The following is an 18,387-nucleotide window of genomic DNA, read 5'->3' on the forward strand; positions in this document are numbered from 1 at the left end:
CAACAGTCTGTCTTGAGAGACACCGGCCGTCCGAGAGGTGTTAAAAAGTGCTAATCGGGTTTCTTTTGTAGTTGATCTTGAGGCGTGACATAATAACACTGATCAAGAATTCACCAAAGAGACCTAACCACAGACTAGTGAGACTACACACTGACTCGAGAAAAGACCCATATCGTCCAAAATAGGCTGATCAGTCGCTGTCTGTGTATAGGCTAATTCATTGGTAAAAGTATGCTAAATAACTCATTTTTAGACCATTTGGGAAATAAATAAATAAATAAATCCGCGGCGACAGTCCCCCCCAACGCAATTCTGTAGCCTACCCAAAGGTAAAACGCACCCGCCGCCTATGATCTCTCTCTCTCTCTCTCTCTCTCTCTCATAATAATAATAATATAGTCCTGAAAGTCCTCACCTTGGCTTGGACATTGGCCTATAGAAGCTGCTTTAAAAGTACCAGCGAAAACAACTTATTTTTTTCCGCGCTGCGGCGGGGGGGGGGGGGGGGGGGGTGCGGGGAGGCGGGGCTGCGGGAGGGGGATTGAGGGGGATTGAGGATTGATCAAACTCTTCGGCTCTGGATGGGACGCTTTCGAGAAGTGGTGCGTTCAGGAACGGGTGGGTCCTTTCCAGGCTCCGGTAAGGGTCATTCTGCTTTTCCTACAGAGTCTGATGGACAGGGGTCTGTCTTTCAGCTCTATAAAGGTGTATATGGCGGCTATATCGGCCTGCCACGTGGGTTTCGGCGATGGCACCGCGTGGATGCACCCCCTAGTGCGTCAATACATGAAGGGTGCATCCCGTCTCCTCCAGGTGCCCAAGTCACTGGTTCCGGCGTGGGACTTGGCTGTGGTACTAGATTCTCTATCTCAACCTCCGTTCGAGCCCTTGGAGTCAGTGGACTTGCAGTTCCTGTCTCTTAAAACAACATTGTTGTTGGCGCTGGTGACCGCTAAGCGGGTCAGCGATATTCACGCTTTCTCGGTGAGCGAGGAGTGTACTCGTTTTTCTGAGGATAGAACGAGGGTGGTTATTAGGACCAATCCGGCGTTTCTGCCTAAGAACCGGCTGGCCACGTGCGTGCCGGTGGATTTGGTGGAGTTCTGCCCACCACCTTTTACCTCTGAGGAGGATAAGAGGAGGCATAATCTGTGTCCGGTAAGAGCGTTACGGATTTATATGGACAGAACGGCGACGCACAGGAAGACAGCTCAGTTGTTTGTCTCCTGGGGCCCCAGAACTCTGGGGAAGGCTATAACTAAGGTGAGGATCTCACAGTGGATAGTTGAAGCCATAGAGCGGTCATACTCGTGTAAAGGGTTGCAGCCTCCCATAAGCGTGAAGGCACACTCTACACGGAGGATGGCGACATCCTGGGCCCTGTGTAAAGGGGTATCAATCCAGGATGAGTGTACTGCGGCCAGTTGGGGCTCCTCCTCAACCTTTGCCAGGTTTTGGCTGGATGTGACTGCGGCGCCTGTGGCACGTGCAGTCCTCAGTGTGGCCTCTAGGTAGAGGCCGGAGATGTTGGGATCCATAATGGTTTTCACTTGCTCTCGTTTTTCTCCCTACCGGTTCCGGACTGGGGGATCATATAGTACTACACTAAGCATTTTCAGATCTACGTCTGTCTGCTCTTTATGCTGACCGTATAAGACATGTCTGTGACTGTCAGGTCGAATAGTGGGGTTTTCTGACTGCCTGGCGGGCAGGACTTAGGCCCTCCTTATCTCACAGGCTATGAGTCGGGCCTTAGGGGCTTGGACTTTGTGGCTACAATAAGGGAGTGTATCACGTCTCCTAAAGCGAGTTTCCTTGTGAGTCTAAATTATAATTAACTATAGGTTACGAAGGTAACCCAGGTTAATTAATTAGACGAGCAAGGAAACTCGCTAAAACGCCCTTCTTGTGAGCAATGCCTCATGAGAAGGTTTCACTGGTTGAAGTGGAGACAATGGGTGGAGCCTGGTTTTTATACCACCGAGCCTAGGGGGGTGGTCAAGGCTCCCATTGGTCCCAAACCCAGTCAATCAATTGCCTGTGAGTGTATTATTAATGCTTCTGTGATTATGACGAAGTCACAATCTCCTAAAGCGAGTTTCCTTGCTCGTCTAATTAATTAACCTGCGTTACCTTCGTAACCTATAGTTGCACCTATTAGCACCTTGCTGGCAAGATGGCAGCCATGTGCATATCGTCAATGGGCCTGGTCTACAAGATTTGCTACACCACTAAGATAATATCTTAGTGGTGTATGGGTATATTATACCCATGTACCTGTACTTCCACAATCACAACACCAGAGGGAGTTCCACAAACCACGTTCAACCCAGATTCGGCTCAAACAAGGGGTTAAATAATTTTCGCTCCTATGCCACCAACATGTGGAACGGCCCCTACCAACAGCCGTTAAGAAATACCTAGACTTTTTCAAAACCGCTCTCAAAGACCATTTACAGGCGGATGCTATTTTTCTACACTGTACACGTTTTCTCTTTTTTCTAACCGTGTAGGCCTATATGATGAATTTCTTTTTTTGCATACACATTTATATTTGTTTTTAAATGTTCTGATGAATTATAATATTTTTGATTTGTTTAAGATATTTTTGTTGGATAGTGTACAGTATGGTGACAGGAAATGGGGAGATAGATGGAGGGCCGCGGGGGAGTGACACGCAGCAAAGGTCTTCGAGAACGGGAGTCAAACCCGCTACACGCTGTCAGGATAATTAGCAGTCTAGGGGCCCGGAACCGCTAGCCCGGCCCGGGCCTGATGAATTTTATTATTATTATTATTAATAATAATAATAACTAGAACTGCACTCTGTCGAGTGCATACTTGCTTGTTGCACACTAGTAGGCCATAAATGGCCAACTAGTGCGCAAGCAGAGCGAGCAAGTACTTTCGACCGCTGTAAACTGTCAAATCTCAGTATCTCTGTGAAGGAACGTTTGAAATGTCTAATTATTAGGTGTAACTATTTGCTACCTATCTACTTTATGCATATAAACACCTAGTATTATTAAGTATGGTTCAAGTATACACAGGAGCATTACCTTTAATCCTCCCAACACTAAAACATAAAACACTAGTGCCTAGTGCCAGAGTGTAATTGGTTTTTTGTAAATTGATTAGCGGTATACTGTGGTTACTTTGCGGCAAAAACCGTCCCAGCCAACACGCCACTTTTGACGCGTATGCAAATAAAACAGCAAATTGTGCCTGATTTGCTGGGACCAGATTACATACACAGGAGCATTACCTTTAATCCTCCCAACACTAAAACATATCGTCATTACGTCACAATCGAAGACCAATTACACTCTGGCATTGGTCCTTTAATCCACATATTTCTTACGTCATCATTGAGAGCTAGTTATACATATACACACCATGTAATCTGGTCCCAGCAAATCAGGCACAATTTGCTGTTTTATTTGCATACGCATCAAAAGTGGCGGGTTGGCTAGGACGGTGCATACGAGCCGGGCGAAACTATTACTTGCGCGCTCGGCTTGCGCAAGTAATAATAATGACCAAGTAAAGCTTTGACACAGAACTGGTTGCATTTCTTGATTTATTCTATGTCCACAGTTTAAGTCATATAACATGATAATACAGGAATAACAGTTATTGTCATCTTGTGTATTCCAAATGTAGGCCTACTGTACCACACTACCATCACAGTGGCATTGTTTGGCATATTACTTCACAAAAATCAAGAGACTTTGAATACATTAAATGTTAGTAGAGACATTTTACTTTTTTTTGTCTTCTTTTTTTGGTACACTTATCATTTGCTAAACATACAATAAATTAATAAATTAACACACAAGCAATCTACAAATGCTTTACAGCAGTAGCAATAACAGTGGTTTTTTTGGAAAAAAAAAGATAAAAGAAAGCTAGCTCTACTAGCACAGAATGTCAGCTCAGTGGAGCAGGATTTCGTCTGTCGGGTGGAAACCTCACATGTCCAAAACTGTTTCTTTTCAGGATTCAAGCTCAATACGTGTCACTTCACTCCACGTTTCAAGCTTGCAGATCAGTTACTTATGTGACGCTGTAGCATGATCAAGTAGGGCTTTCATTTATGAAAAAACACAAAAAAAATTGAATATGGAGATCGGAGGTTTCTGCCCAACAACGACGATTTATACTTTGTCCTATGACAACATCATTGTTCGCTGAAAATAGGTGATCTACAATCTCACGAATCGCGCCCATGCGGCGCGTTGTGAGCTCGTTAGAGACCGGCTATTTTCGGCTTGTGACGTGGTCGCATGGTGGAGTATAAATTAAGCGTGACAGTCCGACAGTAGAGCCTAGTGGTGTAGGGCAGGCCTCTCCTGCTCAGTAGAGCCGAGTGGTGTAGGTAAAACCAAGAGATTTATTTTATCAATCCTGATATTTTTGGATATCTGACAGTTCCTCAAATACGGTAGATTTTGGAATGTACTCCTCCATTAAATGTACAAATACAAAATATAAAGTGCTTTACCCTAAAGCCACAGATGTTAATAATAATAATTAACCATGCTGTAATATTTCTGTATTGCTTAATAAAGTAGTGTTTTAATCCCGTCTGTGCCTGCATGCCATTTTATTTCCTTGTTCCCTTCAAGTGAAATACCACCAGCTCTCACCTGCCACAATTTCCGGCAAAGACAGATATACAGCTCAATGGCAAAGACAGATAACACTTTAATTATTAAACCATTTTGGACGAGAACCCCTTTTGGTGTTTTAAACATTATGTTATAATTTAGCTATTGAAAAATAGCAGATCTACAAGCTCATAGCGCGCCACTCGAGCTTGTAGATGAGCTTGTAGAATATTTGGGGAAGTGATCAGAAATAAACAAATGTCAGAATCCAATAAAAGATACATCTCCATCAGTCTTGGCCCAAGGCTAGTGGTGTGTAGGCGTCTCCTGCTCAGTTAGCTTGTGACCGTTTTTTTTTTTCCTTTTTACATTTCTACAACTCACTAAATCTACCACAAGACGGAACACACACAGCTCTTCCATCGACAATAAATTACAACTCCTTGTTTCACTTACGTTTTCAGAGAGTGACAAGAGAGAGACAGGCCATTTTTCAGTCTTTTCTTTGCCTTTGTTGACCACTTAAACCCCATGGTTGAGTCTCTCAGGGCACTTTATCTAGTGTCTTTTTTGTTATTGTGGGGAAAGCTTTCCCCACAATACGGATGCTGCCCCCCCTCCCTCTTCTTTAGTGGTGTCTGAGGTCCTCACTCTGCTCTGTCCTATGTCCTCTATACTCCCTCCTTCAAGGGTTATGCAAAGAACCAATAATATGTACAGTGTTATGAATTTGATGAATTTAGATACGTTGTGAGAGCATGTCAGATATGATTTGAGCACTCGTAAAATGGGATCTACGCACGTGTACATTATAATTTGAGACTGCAATCCAAATACATACATGTGCGCACGCACACCCAAACACACAAAGAAAAAAAGTCTTCCAACAGTTGCACAAAAACACACTTGCAGATGGCATTTTACGAGTGCTCAAATAAAATCGACAAATTCTGCAATTTTGCAAAATACAGTATCTACTACCGTCACACCATTTTAAAAAAACAAACATTTATGGATAAGTACAGGCATTAAAAACAAGGAAACTCCAAACACAATTTGGGGAAGTGACCACAATTGATAGTGATAACGCAAAATGTCAGAATAGACGATAAAATAAATCCTTTCCTTCTTGACATGACCTTGCTGGAGCCAGGACAGAGCAGGATGACGGACATGAAAGACAGCCAATGAGTCACAGTTCACAGCTAAAAGGAAGGGAGGAAGGGCCTTTGCCAGTGTTTTCGCCTGCCAGCCGTTTTGAAAGCACAGATCATAAAAGTCCAATTCTGGATTTATTTCACTTTTTTTGTTTTGTTTTCTTTTTCAAACAAAAATAATACACATCGCAACAAACTTCGCTTAACTTTAGCTCGACAACAGCCGTCTTTTTTCTTTTAATCAATGATCGTTTGCTTGCCCTTATCAGTAAAAAAATAACGGTAAAAAGAATACAAAAGCAGTAAAAATGGTACAAAAAGCATTAAGATTTTGGATCTTAATCAAAGCATTAATAATACCATCTTTAGTACTGCATGGCCACATGAGTCAGTGGTTCCAGACCACAGTGAAATACTGGACTTCATTTTTGGACGACAAACAAAACAAAAATCAATATGATCTCATATTGAACACAATATGGCTGTTCTTACCCGTCGCAAGTAACATTGTGAATAATCTGTCCCGAGGAATACGCCCTGTATGAGATTTCAAAACGAGGAATGAAAATATAAGGCAATTTTAAGGAGAAAGACACGTTTAAGAAATCACACAACATTCTTTTTTTTTTTTACTATTTTGTTGGCAAATCTTTGTGGCAACCACAATACTTCACTTTGTAGTGCAGTGGTTCCCAATCGTTTTAGCTAAAGATGCCAAAAGATAGATTTGGTCTCTCCCTGGAACCCACAGTTAGTTACCCACTTAAGCCCTATCTCCAAGATAGTGAACATGTCTGATTACAAGATCACACATCGTGTGAGCTTGTACAGTAGATCTGATCCGTTTTCACTATATGCATGGCATTCTTCCCATTATTTAGGGCAAAAGTGAGATATTTAATTCAGAGAGAGAGACAGGCCATTTATATATATATATATATATATATATATATATATATATATATATATATATAAAATGACCCACTGTTTGGGGAACCACTGTTGTAGTGCACTATTTTTCTGTCTCAAACCAGTGCCTCCATTTGCCTCAACAGTAGGCCTCCAGCTATATGGTGCTGGAAATAGGTCATTCTATTAATATGCCCGTCGAAGTCATCGTTCAACAGAAGTGGCTGTAGTGCATGGCATATTAAACACCCTTATCAATAAATCAATGAAAAGCACGACTTTGGTACGTATGGTCATTTTTCTGCAAATTGTGCAATATATAAATATACCAGACCCCTTTTCTGCTGAGCCTCCAAAGGCAGAAAGGGAGAACGAGAGAGAGAGAGAGAGAGAGAGAGAGAGAGAGAGAGATAAAAGAGGATATCTGAATCCATTGGCTATTATACTTCCTACATTTTGGGTGAGTTACCTTCATTTCCTCCACAATGAAATGCATCAGAGCTAAACAAAGAAAACAGCTGACCACCGATGCCCAAATGAAAAGGAACAGCTTTCTTCTTGTCCATCTGGTTCCTTACACCGTACGTCTGGGAGTTACTGTGGCTTTGACCTTTGCAATGAATTAACTGGCCTGCAATTCAATGAAAGACAGTTTCTGATTCTTTTTAAATATATATCACACTCTTCCTTTGTCATTTGAAGTTATCATTAGGGGTTCTGACAAGGGTATTTTTTTCTTTCTTATGGCTGTTATTTCTTTTCCCCCCTCCTACCGGACATGCACTGCTAAGCTGAAACGATTGCCTGCAGCAGAAAAATAATCTCTTCACTGGTTCTGCAACTCTCAGCACAAATGCTGTCTCTGTTCTCAAATGAAACTGTGTCTTGGCATTCCTGAGACCAAGTAATCGTACTCGCATGTATTAGTATGGTTATCGACTGGTTACACTGTATGTGGCGTTAGTTTTTCTTTTCATTTTGTTAATGGCAGCAATTTGGTAAATAACCTGCAAGATGCACAAAAGCACCGGGCTGTTTGCGGAGGTGATCGCAGGGTCTTGTGGGGGTGTTGGAGGATGGGGGATGGATGGCCAGAGAGAGTGTTAAGTGAAGGACATTGCGTTTTTCTTTTGCAGAATACAGATTGCACTTAACAGTCAGGATAATATTCTTTGATATACGACATCAGCTGTCACGCAGTCTGGAGAGCTTTGGCAGGATGCGTGGTTTCATGGCCTGATATTAGCAACACACCACGGAGACACTGTCACAGAGCAGTGGCGTATAGGATACAGTAGATTATGTCTTTTCTTTGTCCCCCAACATCGTCTGTACTCCTTCACAACCACAAAAGTGTTCCTTACGTAACAGAGACCAGGATGTGACATTGGACGTACATGGAATAAGATCGGACGTGGCTTGTCTGTTCATGCGTGCGTGCGTCTGTGTGTGTGTGTGTGTGTGTGTGCGTGTGTGTGTGCTTGTATTACTATATATGTGAGGGCAAAATGTCCCCAAAAGTATAGCAGACTTAGAGAAATAGAAATTGTATAGACAATTTTCCTGGTCCTCACAAGAAAAATTAGGATTAGACATTTAGGGGTTATAGAGTTAAGGCTTGGGGTTGAAGCCAATGTATGATTAGTCAGTCGCATGCCAGTGTTGTGCACCGAAAATAGACAATGAAGCTTGTAGATCGTCTACTTTTGCATTCATTACATCACCATCCTAAAATGCTGATGCCCTCACAAGTACAGTAATACACTGTGTGCGCGCACGTGCGTGTGCGTGTGTGTGTGGACATCCACGTCAGTGTCAGGATTTGACTCCCTTGGCGGGCTCGGTGGACTGCCTCACGTCGGTCCACTCCTGCATGGTGTTCTGCAGGGCCTGCGTCTTCTCCTTGTCCACCTGCACATAGTCCACCTTCTCATCCGACGTCACTGAGGACGTGGAGGGCTGGCGAGACACATACAGAGCAGAGGTGGAAGGTGACTAAGTGCATTTACTTAAGTACTGTACTTAAAGGTCCACTTCACCACTTTTCAACCCATCTTCATATAATTGGTCCTCAGTAATGTTCATGATAAAATAGCACCATTTGTTTTCTACTCCTCAGTCTGTGTCTCATAGGAGGGCTGTGGGGAAACCCGTCCACCAGTGACATCATCATTAGGCAGATTTTCTTTTCAACAAAAAAATATATATTTAGATTTTTATTATCGTGAGAACAATGGCTTCCATTTTCGCATTTAAACTTTTCAGGAATAGTAAGCCTGCAGTTTCTATTAGCTTGGATTCCCCATTGATGATGTCGCTGATGGACGGGATTCTGAACTGCCCACAGCCCTCCTATGAGATACAGACTGAGTATTTTGTGCTATTTTATCAAAATTATTAGTGAGGACCAATTATATGAAGATAGGTTGAAAAGTGGTGAAGTGGTCCTTTTTTTATATATATATTTTTTATCCCACGATTTTGTAAACCATTTTCACCCCTGTGTCAATTATCTAATGTGATCCTGGGCTCTACACACCCTCCGCCAAACCTAGTCCCCATATGGGGGACATGGGGAGAGCAACGGACTTGAACTCATGCTTCCTTCATGCCTGAGTGTCCAAGTTGCTCCTTTACACCTGACAGGGGGGAGTTTCCCTGGTTGGATGTAGCGCGTGGAAGGAACACGTTATTCCAACCAGTTCCTTTCCCCTCCATCAGGCACCCCGGCTGACCAGGGGGAGGCAGTTTAGAGACCAGGATTACTGCATGTTTTTTGTGAGGGTACCTACCCTAGGGGACACAGGGAGAACATGCAAACTCCACACAGAAAGGCCCTTTCGCCAACCCCGCCTCGGGTATGAGCACTGATGAAGCGGAGGAGGAAACACGCCGCCAGCACCCACAGCGTCCCAAGCGGTAATCGAACCCAGGACCTTCTAGCTGTGAGGCGACAGGCCGTCTGCACTACCAACTGTGCCACCGTGCCCCCGGAAGTGGTCCTTTTTGTACTTTATTTGAGTATTTCCAATTTCCAATACTTTTAATTCTACTATCTCATCTCAGATCGAAATATTGTACTTTTACTTCAATAAATATATATTCCATCCATTCATGAGTTGTCCTGACTGAACTATATGAAGAATAAAATAGGCCATAACTGGATCATACTAATCGATGCAGTTGATTATAAAATATTGATTCTTCAGTTAGTTCATTGACATAAATGATAAAACAACATCGCAATCATTTGATTCCCTTAATCGAAAAAGTAATCATCAGAATAAATAAAAGAATCACTAATTGCAGCCATAATCCTCATGTGTTTGTGTGTTAGTGTGTGTGTGTGTGTGTGTGTGTGTGTGTGCGCGCACGTGCGCGTATGTGTGTGTGTGTGTGTGTGAGACCACAGTACGTCTAACAGATTCCAAGGTCAAATTCTGATGACAATCAATACCCCGCCCCCCTTTCCTCCATGCATAAACATGTCTGGTCACTGCAGTGGTTGAAAATGGACCACAATGCACTGCTAGGTCAAGGTGATGTTTGGACAAAATCTGTAGGAATACTGGCAAAGAATTAATGTTTTTGACTGACGGACGGACGGACGGACGGACGGACGGACGGACAGGGTGCAAAACAAACCGGCCTGAAGGAGACAATAAGAGAACACTGAGCCACAGTTGAGGCCTTTACATGGCATATACATCAATATATGACGAGTGGTGTGTTTACTTTTCGGTGTGGACTGGGAGAGCCAGGCTGGAAGTCCAGAGCCAGATAATCCACGTTGCCACATTTCCTTGGAGCGGGACTGTTGGTGCCACTCACTACTGGAGAGGTAGACGCTGGGTTTTGCTAAGCACAAGAGCGGATTTCATTACACTTTACAGAGGTACAATAAGAAAGGTACATACATACCGTTGCCTCTTACCTCCTTATTCTAACTTTTTGTGTTTTCTCATAAATTTGATCATACTACAGCTTCACAAAAAAGTTTCAAAGGTAGCAGATCTACAAGCTCGAAACGCGTTGTGCCACGTTTTGAGCTTGTAGACCTGCTACTTTCGAAAAGTAACAGTTTTGGACATAATGTGTGGTTTCCACCCGACAGAGAGAATGTAAACTTTCAACAAGTAGATCATCACAATATGGTGATCCCCGATGATCTACCTGCATGGAGCTACTCACCATAGCCACATAGTTCTCCTCGCTGTCTGCAGAGTCGGTGCTGGTGATGCTTTGTGTGGAGATGGGCCGACAGTGCTGCGACGACATAGAGTTCATAGTAGGCCTGGAGGACGGAAATAAGCAGGAGTGGGGCCGTGAATAGCGTTGGAAGAAGTACTCCAATTTGATTACTTTTTTTTTACACATTGACTGCCAGCATTGTTTCAGTCTGTGTCAATTCCAGTTGCCAGAGGTATTCTCAGTGAGGTGCCAAGGGGCAAGAATTTGCCGGAAGTTAGCTAAAGGTTATGCAATCCTATCGTGGGAGGATTGCGGACCACCCAAGGCATGCATTTTGTAACTGCGACCAGCTACGCTTTACTTATGAGTCGTGAATAAAGCTCGTTTTGATCACTCGTTTTCAACATTGAACTATTATTATCATTAACTCATTCGCTGCAGACATCGTCTTTTGACACCTTTACCTACTTGGGCCCTCGTCGCCGAGATCGTCTTTGGACGTCTGTTTATTGATCACGCTTCCCAACTCTGTTCTGCACGCACTCGTAACACTCTAGTTGCCGTGCGTGGAAAAAATAATCACACCTGTGTGAACCGAGTGGTGCAACTCCCCTCTCTCCCCCCCCCTCCTCTCTCTCTGTCTCTGCTCGTCAGATTAGCTTTATTATGGATATCAATGAACCTAGACAGTCAGTAGTTGGATTTGCGTCCAGCAGGTGGCAGCCATGTCACATACTTCTCTCTTTCCAATTTCACGCATGCGCACACCACTCGTGCTCATGACGGATACCCACGGACATTCCTGATTGTAGGAGTGGTTGCACCACTCAAAAATGAAGTGAAAAGTCCACTTAGAATCCATTTATCTCGAATCCTTTTTACAGGCTGTTTGATTTGCAGCTCACAAGGAAAGCGTTCGTGATCGCGGTTACAAAATTGATGTTTTGGGTGAATTGTTATTATTTCCACAAAACAAAAAATAATGACACGTTTAATGTTGAAAATGCGGAATTCCCCTTTAACTAAATCTGCGAAATAGAATGGATAAAAGAGTTTTAAGATTTTGGCTACCGTTGATGTTAACGAGGGTGAACATATTTACTGACGGACGGATGGACCACTTCTGGTTTATCTCCTAGCAACGGAGATGCCGATAGAGGGAGCTTGAGCTTGTTGATTTGTTACTTTTGCTATTTTTTTATTTGAATCCTGAAAAGTAACAGTTTTGGACATACTGTATAGTATGGACAGCAAAGTTATGTACAGTAGCAATTGTGACAGGGCCTGTATGGACGATGATGATAACCTATAAGATAGGGGACTCACATGGGTCTGGTCCAGGACATGGTGACAGGGCTCTTGAATGGCAGCTCGTCAATGATGCCGTTGTTCCTCAAATCCAGAGGTGTTGGCTTTGCTGGGGGAAAAACACAAGACACACTGCAGTGTCAATACCATGCATTGTCCTCTCCTCTCCGAGGACACAGACAGACACCATAGTGGACCAATTAGTTGAGGACATAAACAGTGAACACACTCACATTATCTTTTACATTTTAGGCATATAACCACATGAACCCCAAACAAAATAAAAATAAATCTGTAAAGTAACTAAAGCTGTTTTTAATTGAAGAAAAAGTATTATATTTTCTGAAGTGGAGAAGAAGAAGTATCAAGAAGTATCATGTAAACAAAAATAGCACCAGGCAGATATGACAAAAAGAAATTTCACCCACTTTTTTACTTTTTTAAAACTGTGATATGACAAACAATTTAAATACAAAGAAATCACCAACAATAATCAAAATAAATAATGTACAAGCTTTTTCAAGCTTTCATTCAGCCAAATGAAACAATTACAAGGAAGTAACAATTTAAATCTCACAAATCGACTGAGAATTTTAATCCATGGGATTATGCAAAAACAATATTGAGATTATCTCAAATAATCGCCATCGGAGCGATTATGTCAAAATTGTGTCCTGCCCTGCCCGACCAGGCCACACTCACACTTCCTGTTGGGTTTGAGGTTGCGGTTGATGGGCGGCGGGGTGACGTCGCTGAGGCGTGCGGGCCGGTGGCACATGGAGGCCGTGCTGCCCTTGCGGGCCGGCAGCGTGGCAGAGAAGCCCGGGAAGTCGAAGTGGTGCGGCCCGGGGCTCATGGGGATGTACAGGTTCTTGGGGCTGTCGGCCTGCAGGGCGGCGCTGGCACTGAGCGGAGACGAGCCGGGGTTCATGGGAACGTAGTTGTCCTCCGAGTTGCCGCTGTCAGAACGGGTCAGAGGGGCCTTGGTCCTCTGGGTGGAGACAAGAGAGCAGGGTGTGCAACAGTTCATTCAACTCGTCCATTTTCCATACTCATTTTATACTTTCAAAAAGTTTCAATAGTAGTGAACATAGCATATCTACAACCTCACAATACGTTGGCATGCCTGAAGAAGGTCGGATAGACCGAAACGTTGCATCATTAAAATGAAAATACTCAAATACAGTGTGCGGGTGTATTCCATTCCTTTCATTGATGTCCACTGGCCTACGCACCTGTGCATACGCCTGATTGCTAGGTGTGCAAAAGTATTTTCCTAATGTTGGCTATTCAAAAAAAGCAGATGTACAAGCTCATCACTTCATGCCGCACTGCGATCTTGCTATTTAAAAAAAATGAATTATAAAGAAGTTTGAGAACAACCAATTCAGAATGCATTTGTAGAATCGGCCTCATGTGTTAATGGGTTAATAATATACCAATAAATAGGAAGGGTTTTTGACATGCAAGGTTTCCACCTGACAACATGGATATGATGAAAACGGTAAGTGCTACTGACCAGGTAAGAGCTGAAGCCATCGTTGACAGACTCCACAGACTGCCCTGCGTTGTTGAAATAGATGGGACGCTGATGGCTGTTGGTCTCAAAGGACGAGCCTGGATGCAAACACAATACATTCATTCAATCAAAAGCCGCCAATAAAAAAACCCTGAAGAAAATCGAAAAGAAAAATGCTATACAAATAAAATAAAAGAATGTGCAATAAGTGATTCATTTTGTGTTAAAATAGCTCTATATTCTGACAGAAATAATTGCAGAGTGTTTGTTCAGAAAGAGGTGTCTTCCTGTCTCTCCAGCTCCAGTAAACAGAGAATACATGGAATCGTCACCGTTATTCTAAAACATCGAACCTTGCATCCGAGAGGACAATATGCGCTCTTCACACAGCTACATTAGCCAATGGCATTGGCCACCGACTGGTGACTGCAATTCCACCTCTTATGTTGAAAAACTCCTCACAATGCAATGTGTGTGTTCTTTGATCCTTTGTTTTCACTGACGTTAAGCTTTCGTGCATCATAACCTCAGACACATGGGGGTCACAATACTTGTGGGGTGCTAGGTGTGTTATAATAACCTTTTCATATGGATCCTAGTATCTTACCATCCACTGTCCACATGCTGTTTACAGTGTTTAGAGACACGGTTTCATGTACAGTATTGCGACAGATTCCTTACAACGATTAACTTTTAGCTGTTGTCCTATGAAAACTGTTTAAACTTTTTTAACTGACAGAGCAAGTTTAGTTTATGTGGCAAAGGGAGGACTAAATCTCCCTTGTGTTGCATTGAGCACAGAACTAGCGTGAATGGTCTGTCTCACACGCAGACGTGTGCATCCGAAAACCTTTACCTACCAATTATTAATTTAAAATATATACTTAGAAAACATTAATTTATGTGAGACACGTTGGTCTCACTAACAGACTAACTATTGGGTCAGAGGTTACTTCCAGTCTCAATGGAAAAGTTCTAACTGCACTCACATAATTCAAAACACCTCCTCCTGTCATAAGAACGCAGGGAGCGTTCATGATCACAGCAGCAGAGCCCATAGAGTATTAAAAGGATAGAGACTGAACCGGAGCGATAGACCCGCCCCCCCCCGCTATTCATTTCAGTGGAAGTTGCGCAGTGGCGTTTTGAAGCACCCGGAAGAACACACCAAAATGTGGAGGTGCAAACGAACGCTCAATGTTAAAGCCTAGATGCACAGGGTTTCCTCGTCATAACTCGACGGGTCCGCCTGCAGTCCCCGCTCTTACCACTAGGGCCAAGCGCCTCACTGGGGGCTTGGCAGAGCCTGTTTGTGCACTCGCAGCTGCAGCCCATCAAGCCTAATTTCTGCTCTGTCCCGCGAAGGTGTCGCATGCGCAGATAACGGCTGAGACTAGCAGACCTCTAAGCTCACAACAGTCGCATCTGTGACGCGATGTGAGCTTGTATATCAGACTGTTCTGTGCAATACGGTTACGCAATTAAGTATAATTGTGGGGGGGGGGGGGGATCTTAAATAATGTAGGAGTCATAAAATGTAAAAGGGAATGCAACTCATTATTTTGTCATCTCATGTTTGACCAGATTTTATAGTATAGTTTGTTGATTACTTTGATGCAGTAATGTTCTTTTTCTTTCCTCTCTCTATCTTAAAATGTCTTAACACTAAAAGTCCTTAAAGTGTCAATTCACTGTCATCTGGGGACCGCCCCAGAATCACCCATATGGAAAATAAATAACTACATTTGTATATGTTGTACATGAAACTTGTAGTTAATATATATGACAGTCAAAGCAGATATAAGATCCATAGTATTTTTTTGTAAAGTGAAACTTATATAATTTTGTCATTTATAGGAACTATATATAACAGTCAAAGCACATATAAGAGCCATAGTACGTTTTTGTAAAGTGAAACCTATATAATTTTGTAACATTCCTTACATGTTCCATACAATGTTTGTAGTTTTAAATTATATGAGATATATCCTTTCCATATATAAAATGTATATGTAATGTATATAAATATATGTATTTTATGGTTTGTAACCATTTAATTTACAAGAAAAGTATGCTTCTTTTATAATTCACTTTATTGTCTTATATGAGGATTGTATGAAAGGGGCCACTTTCAAGAGTTCACATATAAAATCTAGAAGGTACTTTACATGACATACATGTAAATGACATATAAAAAATGTAAATACTTACTATTGGAGGCAACAGGACAACATATATGTTTCTTCTACTTTTTTTTCCATATGGGCATGTGGGCCCCAACCCACAAGTTGAGAGCCACTGGCCTAGAGTACGGGGATGGGGGGGGGGGGGGGGGGGGGTCCCAGTGCTGACACCAAAGAGACCCTGCATTGTGAGTGGAGCTCTATTCTTTCCACTCCTTTTTCTATCTCTCTCTTCCTCCTCCCCCCCCCCCCTTTCCCTCACTGCTTATCAGCCTGGAACGAGGCATTTTGGAGCGGGCCGCGTGGCTTGAATTTCATTAGCAGGACGTTCGAGGCAGGCAGAACACACTGGGCCTCTCTTTGTCTCTGTGCTCCGAGAGAGAAGAGGAAGTGCCTACTCAATGCAGTACTCATATTAAAAGGAAAAGAAATATCACGACTGTCAGTTTTGTCAAGTCCCTGAGACGTGGCCCAACGTGACAGGTTGAGAGCCTGTAAGATCGGCTATTTTCAGCAACAACAACAAAAAAGAGTGAAAAGAGAAAAAAACACTAGCATAAAGCCCTGAGATACTCAACCATATTATATTATTATATTATATTATATTATATTATATTATATTATATTATATTATATTATATTATATTATATTAGGGGTTTAAATGGTTAAAGGAGTTCACTCCCAAAAATGTCTTATGTTCTATCAATTACACACCCCATTCCTGAGCAAGAATATGACCAAAAACAAAAAAAAAAAACATCTCCATGAATTCAAGGCTTCATGGGGTGTGCAATTGATAGAAAATAAGTCATTTTTGGGGGGTGAACTACTCCTTTTAAGTGTCAGAAGGTGTCTGCTGTGACACGTTACCTCTGTGCAGCCTGACGTTCTCCACGGCGGGGAGCGTGTTCCGGCGAGGAATCACAGACGTAGCGTGTGTGGTGGCGGTCACCTCTCCGTTGTGGCCGCTGCCCGCCGACTGAGGGCTCCCCCACTGGCCCTGGTCAGAGCCTCCCTGGCTGGGCTTGGGGGGCCGGGGAGGCGGTGTGGACGTGGTGGAATCGGCGGCGGCCGGGGGCAGAGCGTTGTGGTTCTTGTCGAACGTGCGGGGGATCTGGTAGAAGGAGCCGGGCGTTGTGGGGAGGTCGTAGTTATCCGTGGGCCGCTCGGTCACGCTACAGGAATCAGAAAAGAAATGTAGGCTTTGTAAACAAAAACCTGCACAAATGCAGAGCTATGACAGATCACTTAAGTATACAGACAATGACTGATCATATATATATATATATATATATATATATATATATATATATATATATATACACATGCCCCAGAAGAACAACAATGAATTTAAAAATAAAGTTAAAAAAATAGTAAAATGGCATATCTACAAGCTCACTTGTGCAGTTTGGGGATCGTCTATTTTCGCTTATTTCTCAGCAGATTCATTCATAGGAACGAGGATTATGCAAAAACAATAATTGCGATTATCTCAAATAGTGATTAGGTAATAATAACTCTGCCGATGCCTACCGCTCGGTGCCAGCGTGCTGTGCCAGGGTGTTGCAGGGCGTCTTGAAGGTGTACACCTCCTCGTTCTCCAGGTCGGCCAGGTCGCCCAAGCCTCCGCCCGCGGGTCCCTCGGAGCTGTAGCCCCGCGGCAGCACATAGCACGCCTCCTACAATTCACAATAAGCATTTAAGCCATTAAGACCGGAGGAGTTGTGTGGAGTTTGCATGTTCTCCCCGTGTCCCCTAGGGTAGGTTCCCTCACAAAAAACATGCAGTAATCCTGGTCTCTAAACTACCTCCCCCTGGCCAGCCGGGGCACCTGATGGAGGGGAATGGAGCTCGCTAGAGCTCGACCAGCCAAAGACCCAGGTAGGATGGGAAGATTACGTCAGACTTCCGTGTTGTATAACATGCCATGAAAATCAATTCTTAGTTTGTAAATTGTGGTTGCAAACCTTGTCGAAAGAAAAGGTTCGACAATAAGAAGGGGTGATTTGGTTTCCCAAACACTGCGTTGGGACCCATTTGTGGGTCGCGTATACGCATTTTTATGAGTCCCTTTATGTCTTTTTTTTCGTAGTTATTATTATTTCAAAACATTTTCAAAAAACATGAGTCTCAAGCTTAAAATGTTTGGGAACCACTGGTGTAGCATTCTGTACCTCGTCGGCGTGCACAGGGAGGTGCTGCTGGTGCTTGCTGGGCTTGGGCAGGCTGTAGAAGCCGTGCAGCTGGCCGCCCATGCCGTTCAGGCAGTGGGAGAAACCGTGCGAGAGCTTCTGCACCGCCGAGTCGCTGCTCATGAACAGGTTGCTGCTCCGCGTGGCCTGGGAGAAGCTGGCACTCCTGTTGCGCACGCACACGCACACGCACACACACACACACACACACACACACACACACACACACACACACACACACACACACACACACACACACACACACACACACACACACACACACACACACACACACACACACACACACACACACACAC

The 18,387-nt window shown here is 43.3% G+C and overlaps 1 protein-coding gene across 1 annotated transcript in view; it reads right to left on the reverse strand.

The window, feature by feature from the left end:
• Window positions 1–3,563: 3,563 nt before the first annotated feature.
• The window catches only part of gab2 (GRB2-associated binding protein 2), a 94,922-nt gene continuing 80,098 nt past the window's right edge, over window positions 3,564–18,387 (reverse strand). Inside the window, exons 4-12 of the mRNA XM_083773916.1 lie at window positions 18,053–18,236; window positions 17,412–17,557; window positions 16,749–17,053; window positions 13,695–13,792; window positions 12,878–13,166; window positions 12,194–12,284; window positions 10,868–10,970; window positions 10,412–10,534; window positions 3,564–8,635 (exon numbers count right to left, since the gene is read on the reverse strand). Of these exons, the coding sequence (XP_083630042.1) occupies window positions 8,492–8,635; window positions 10,412–10,534; window positions 10,868–10,970; window positions 12,194–12,284; window positions 12,878–13,166; window positions 13,695–13,792; window positions 16,749–17,053; window positions 17,412–17,557; window positions 18,053–18,236 (1,483 nt within the window). The 3' untranslated portion in view covers window positions 3,564–8,491. The remainder of the gene's footprint in view (window positions 8,636–10,411; window positions 10,535–10,867; window positions 10,971–12,193; window positions 12,285–12,877; window positions 13,167–13,694; window positions 13,793–16,748; window positions 17,054–17,411; window positions 17,558–18,052; window positions 18,237–18,387) is intronic.

The sequence above is a fragment of the Protomyctophum parallelum genome (genome assembly GCF_964188405.1).
Source record: "Protomyctophum parallelum genome assembly, chromosome: 9".
NCBI classification, from domain to species: domain Eukaryota; kingdom Metazoa; phylum Chordata; class Actinopteri; order Myctophiformes; family Myctophidae; genus Protomyctophum; species Protomyctophum parallelum.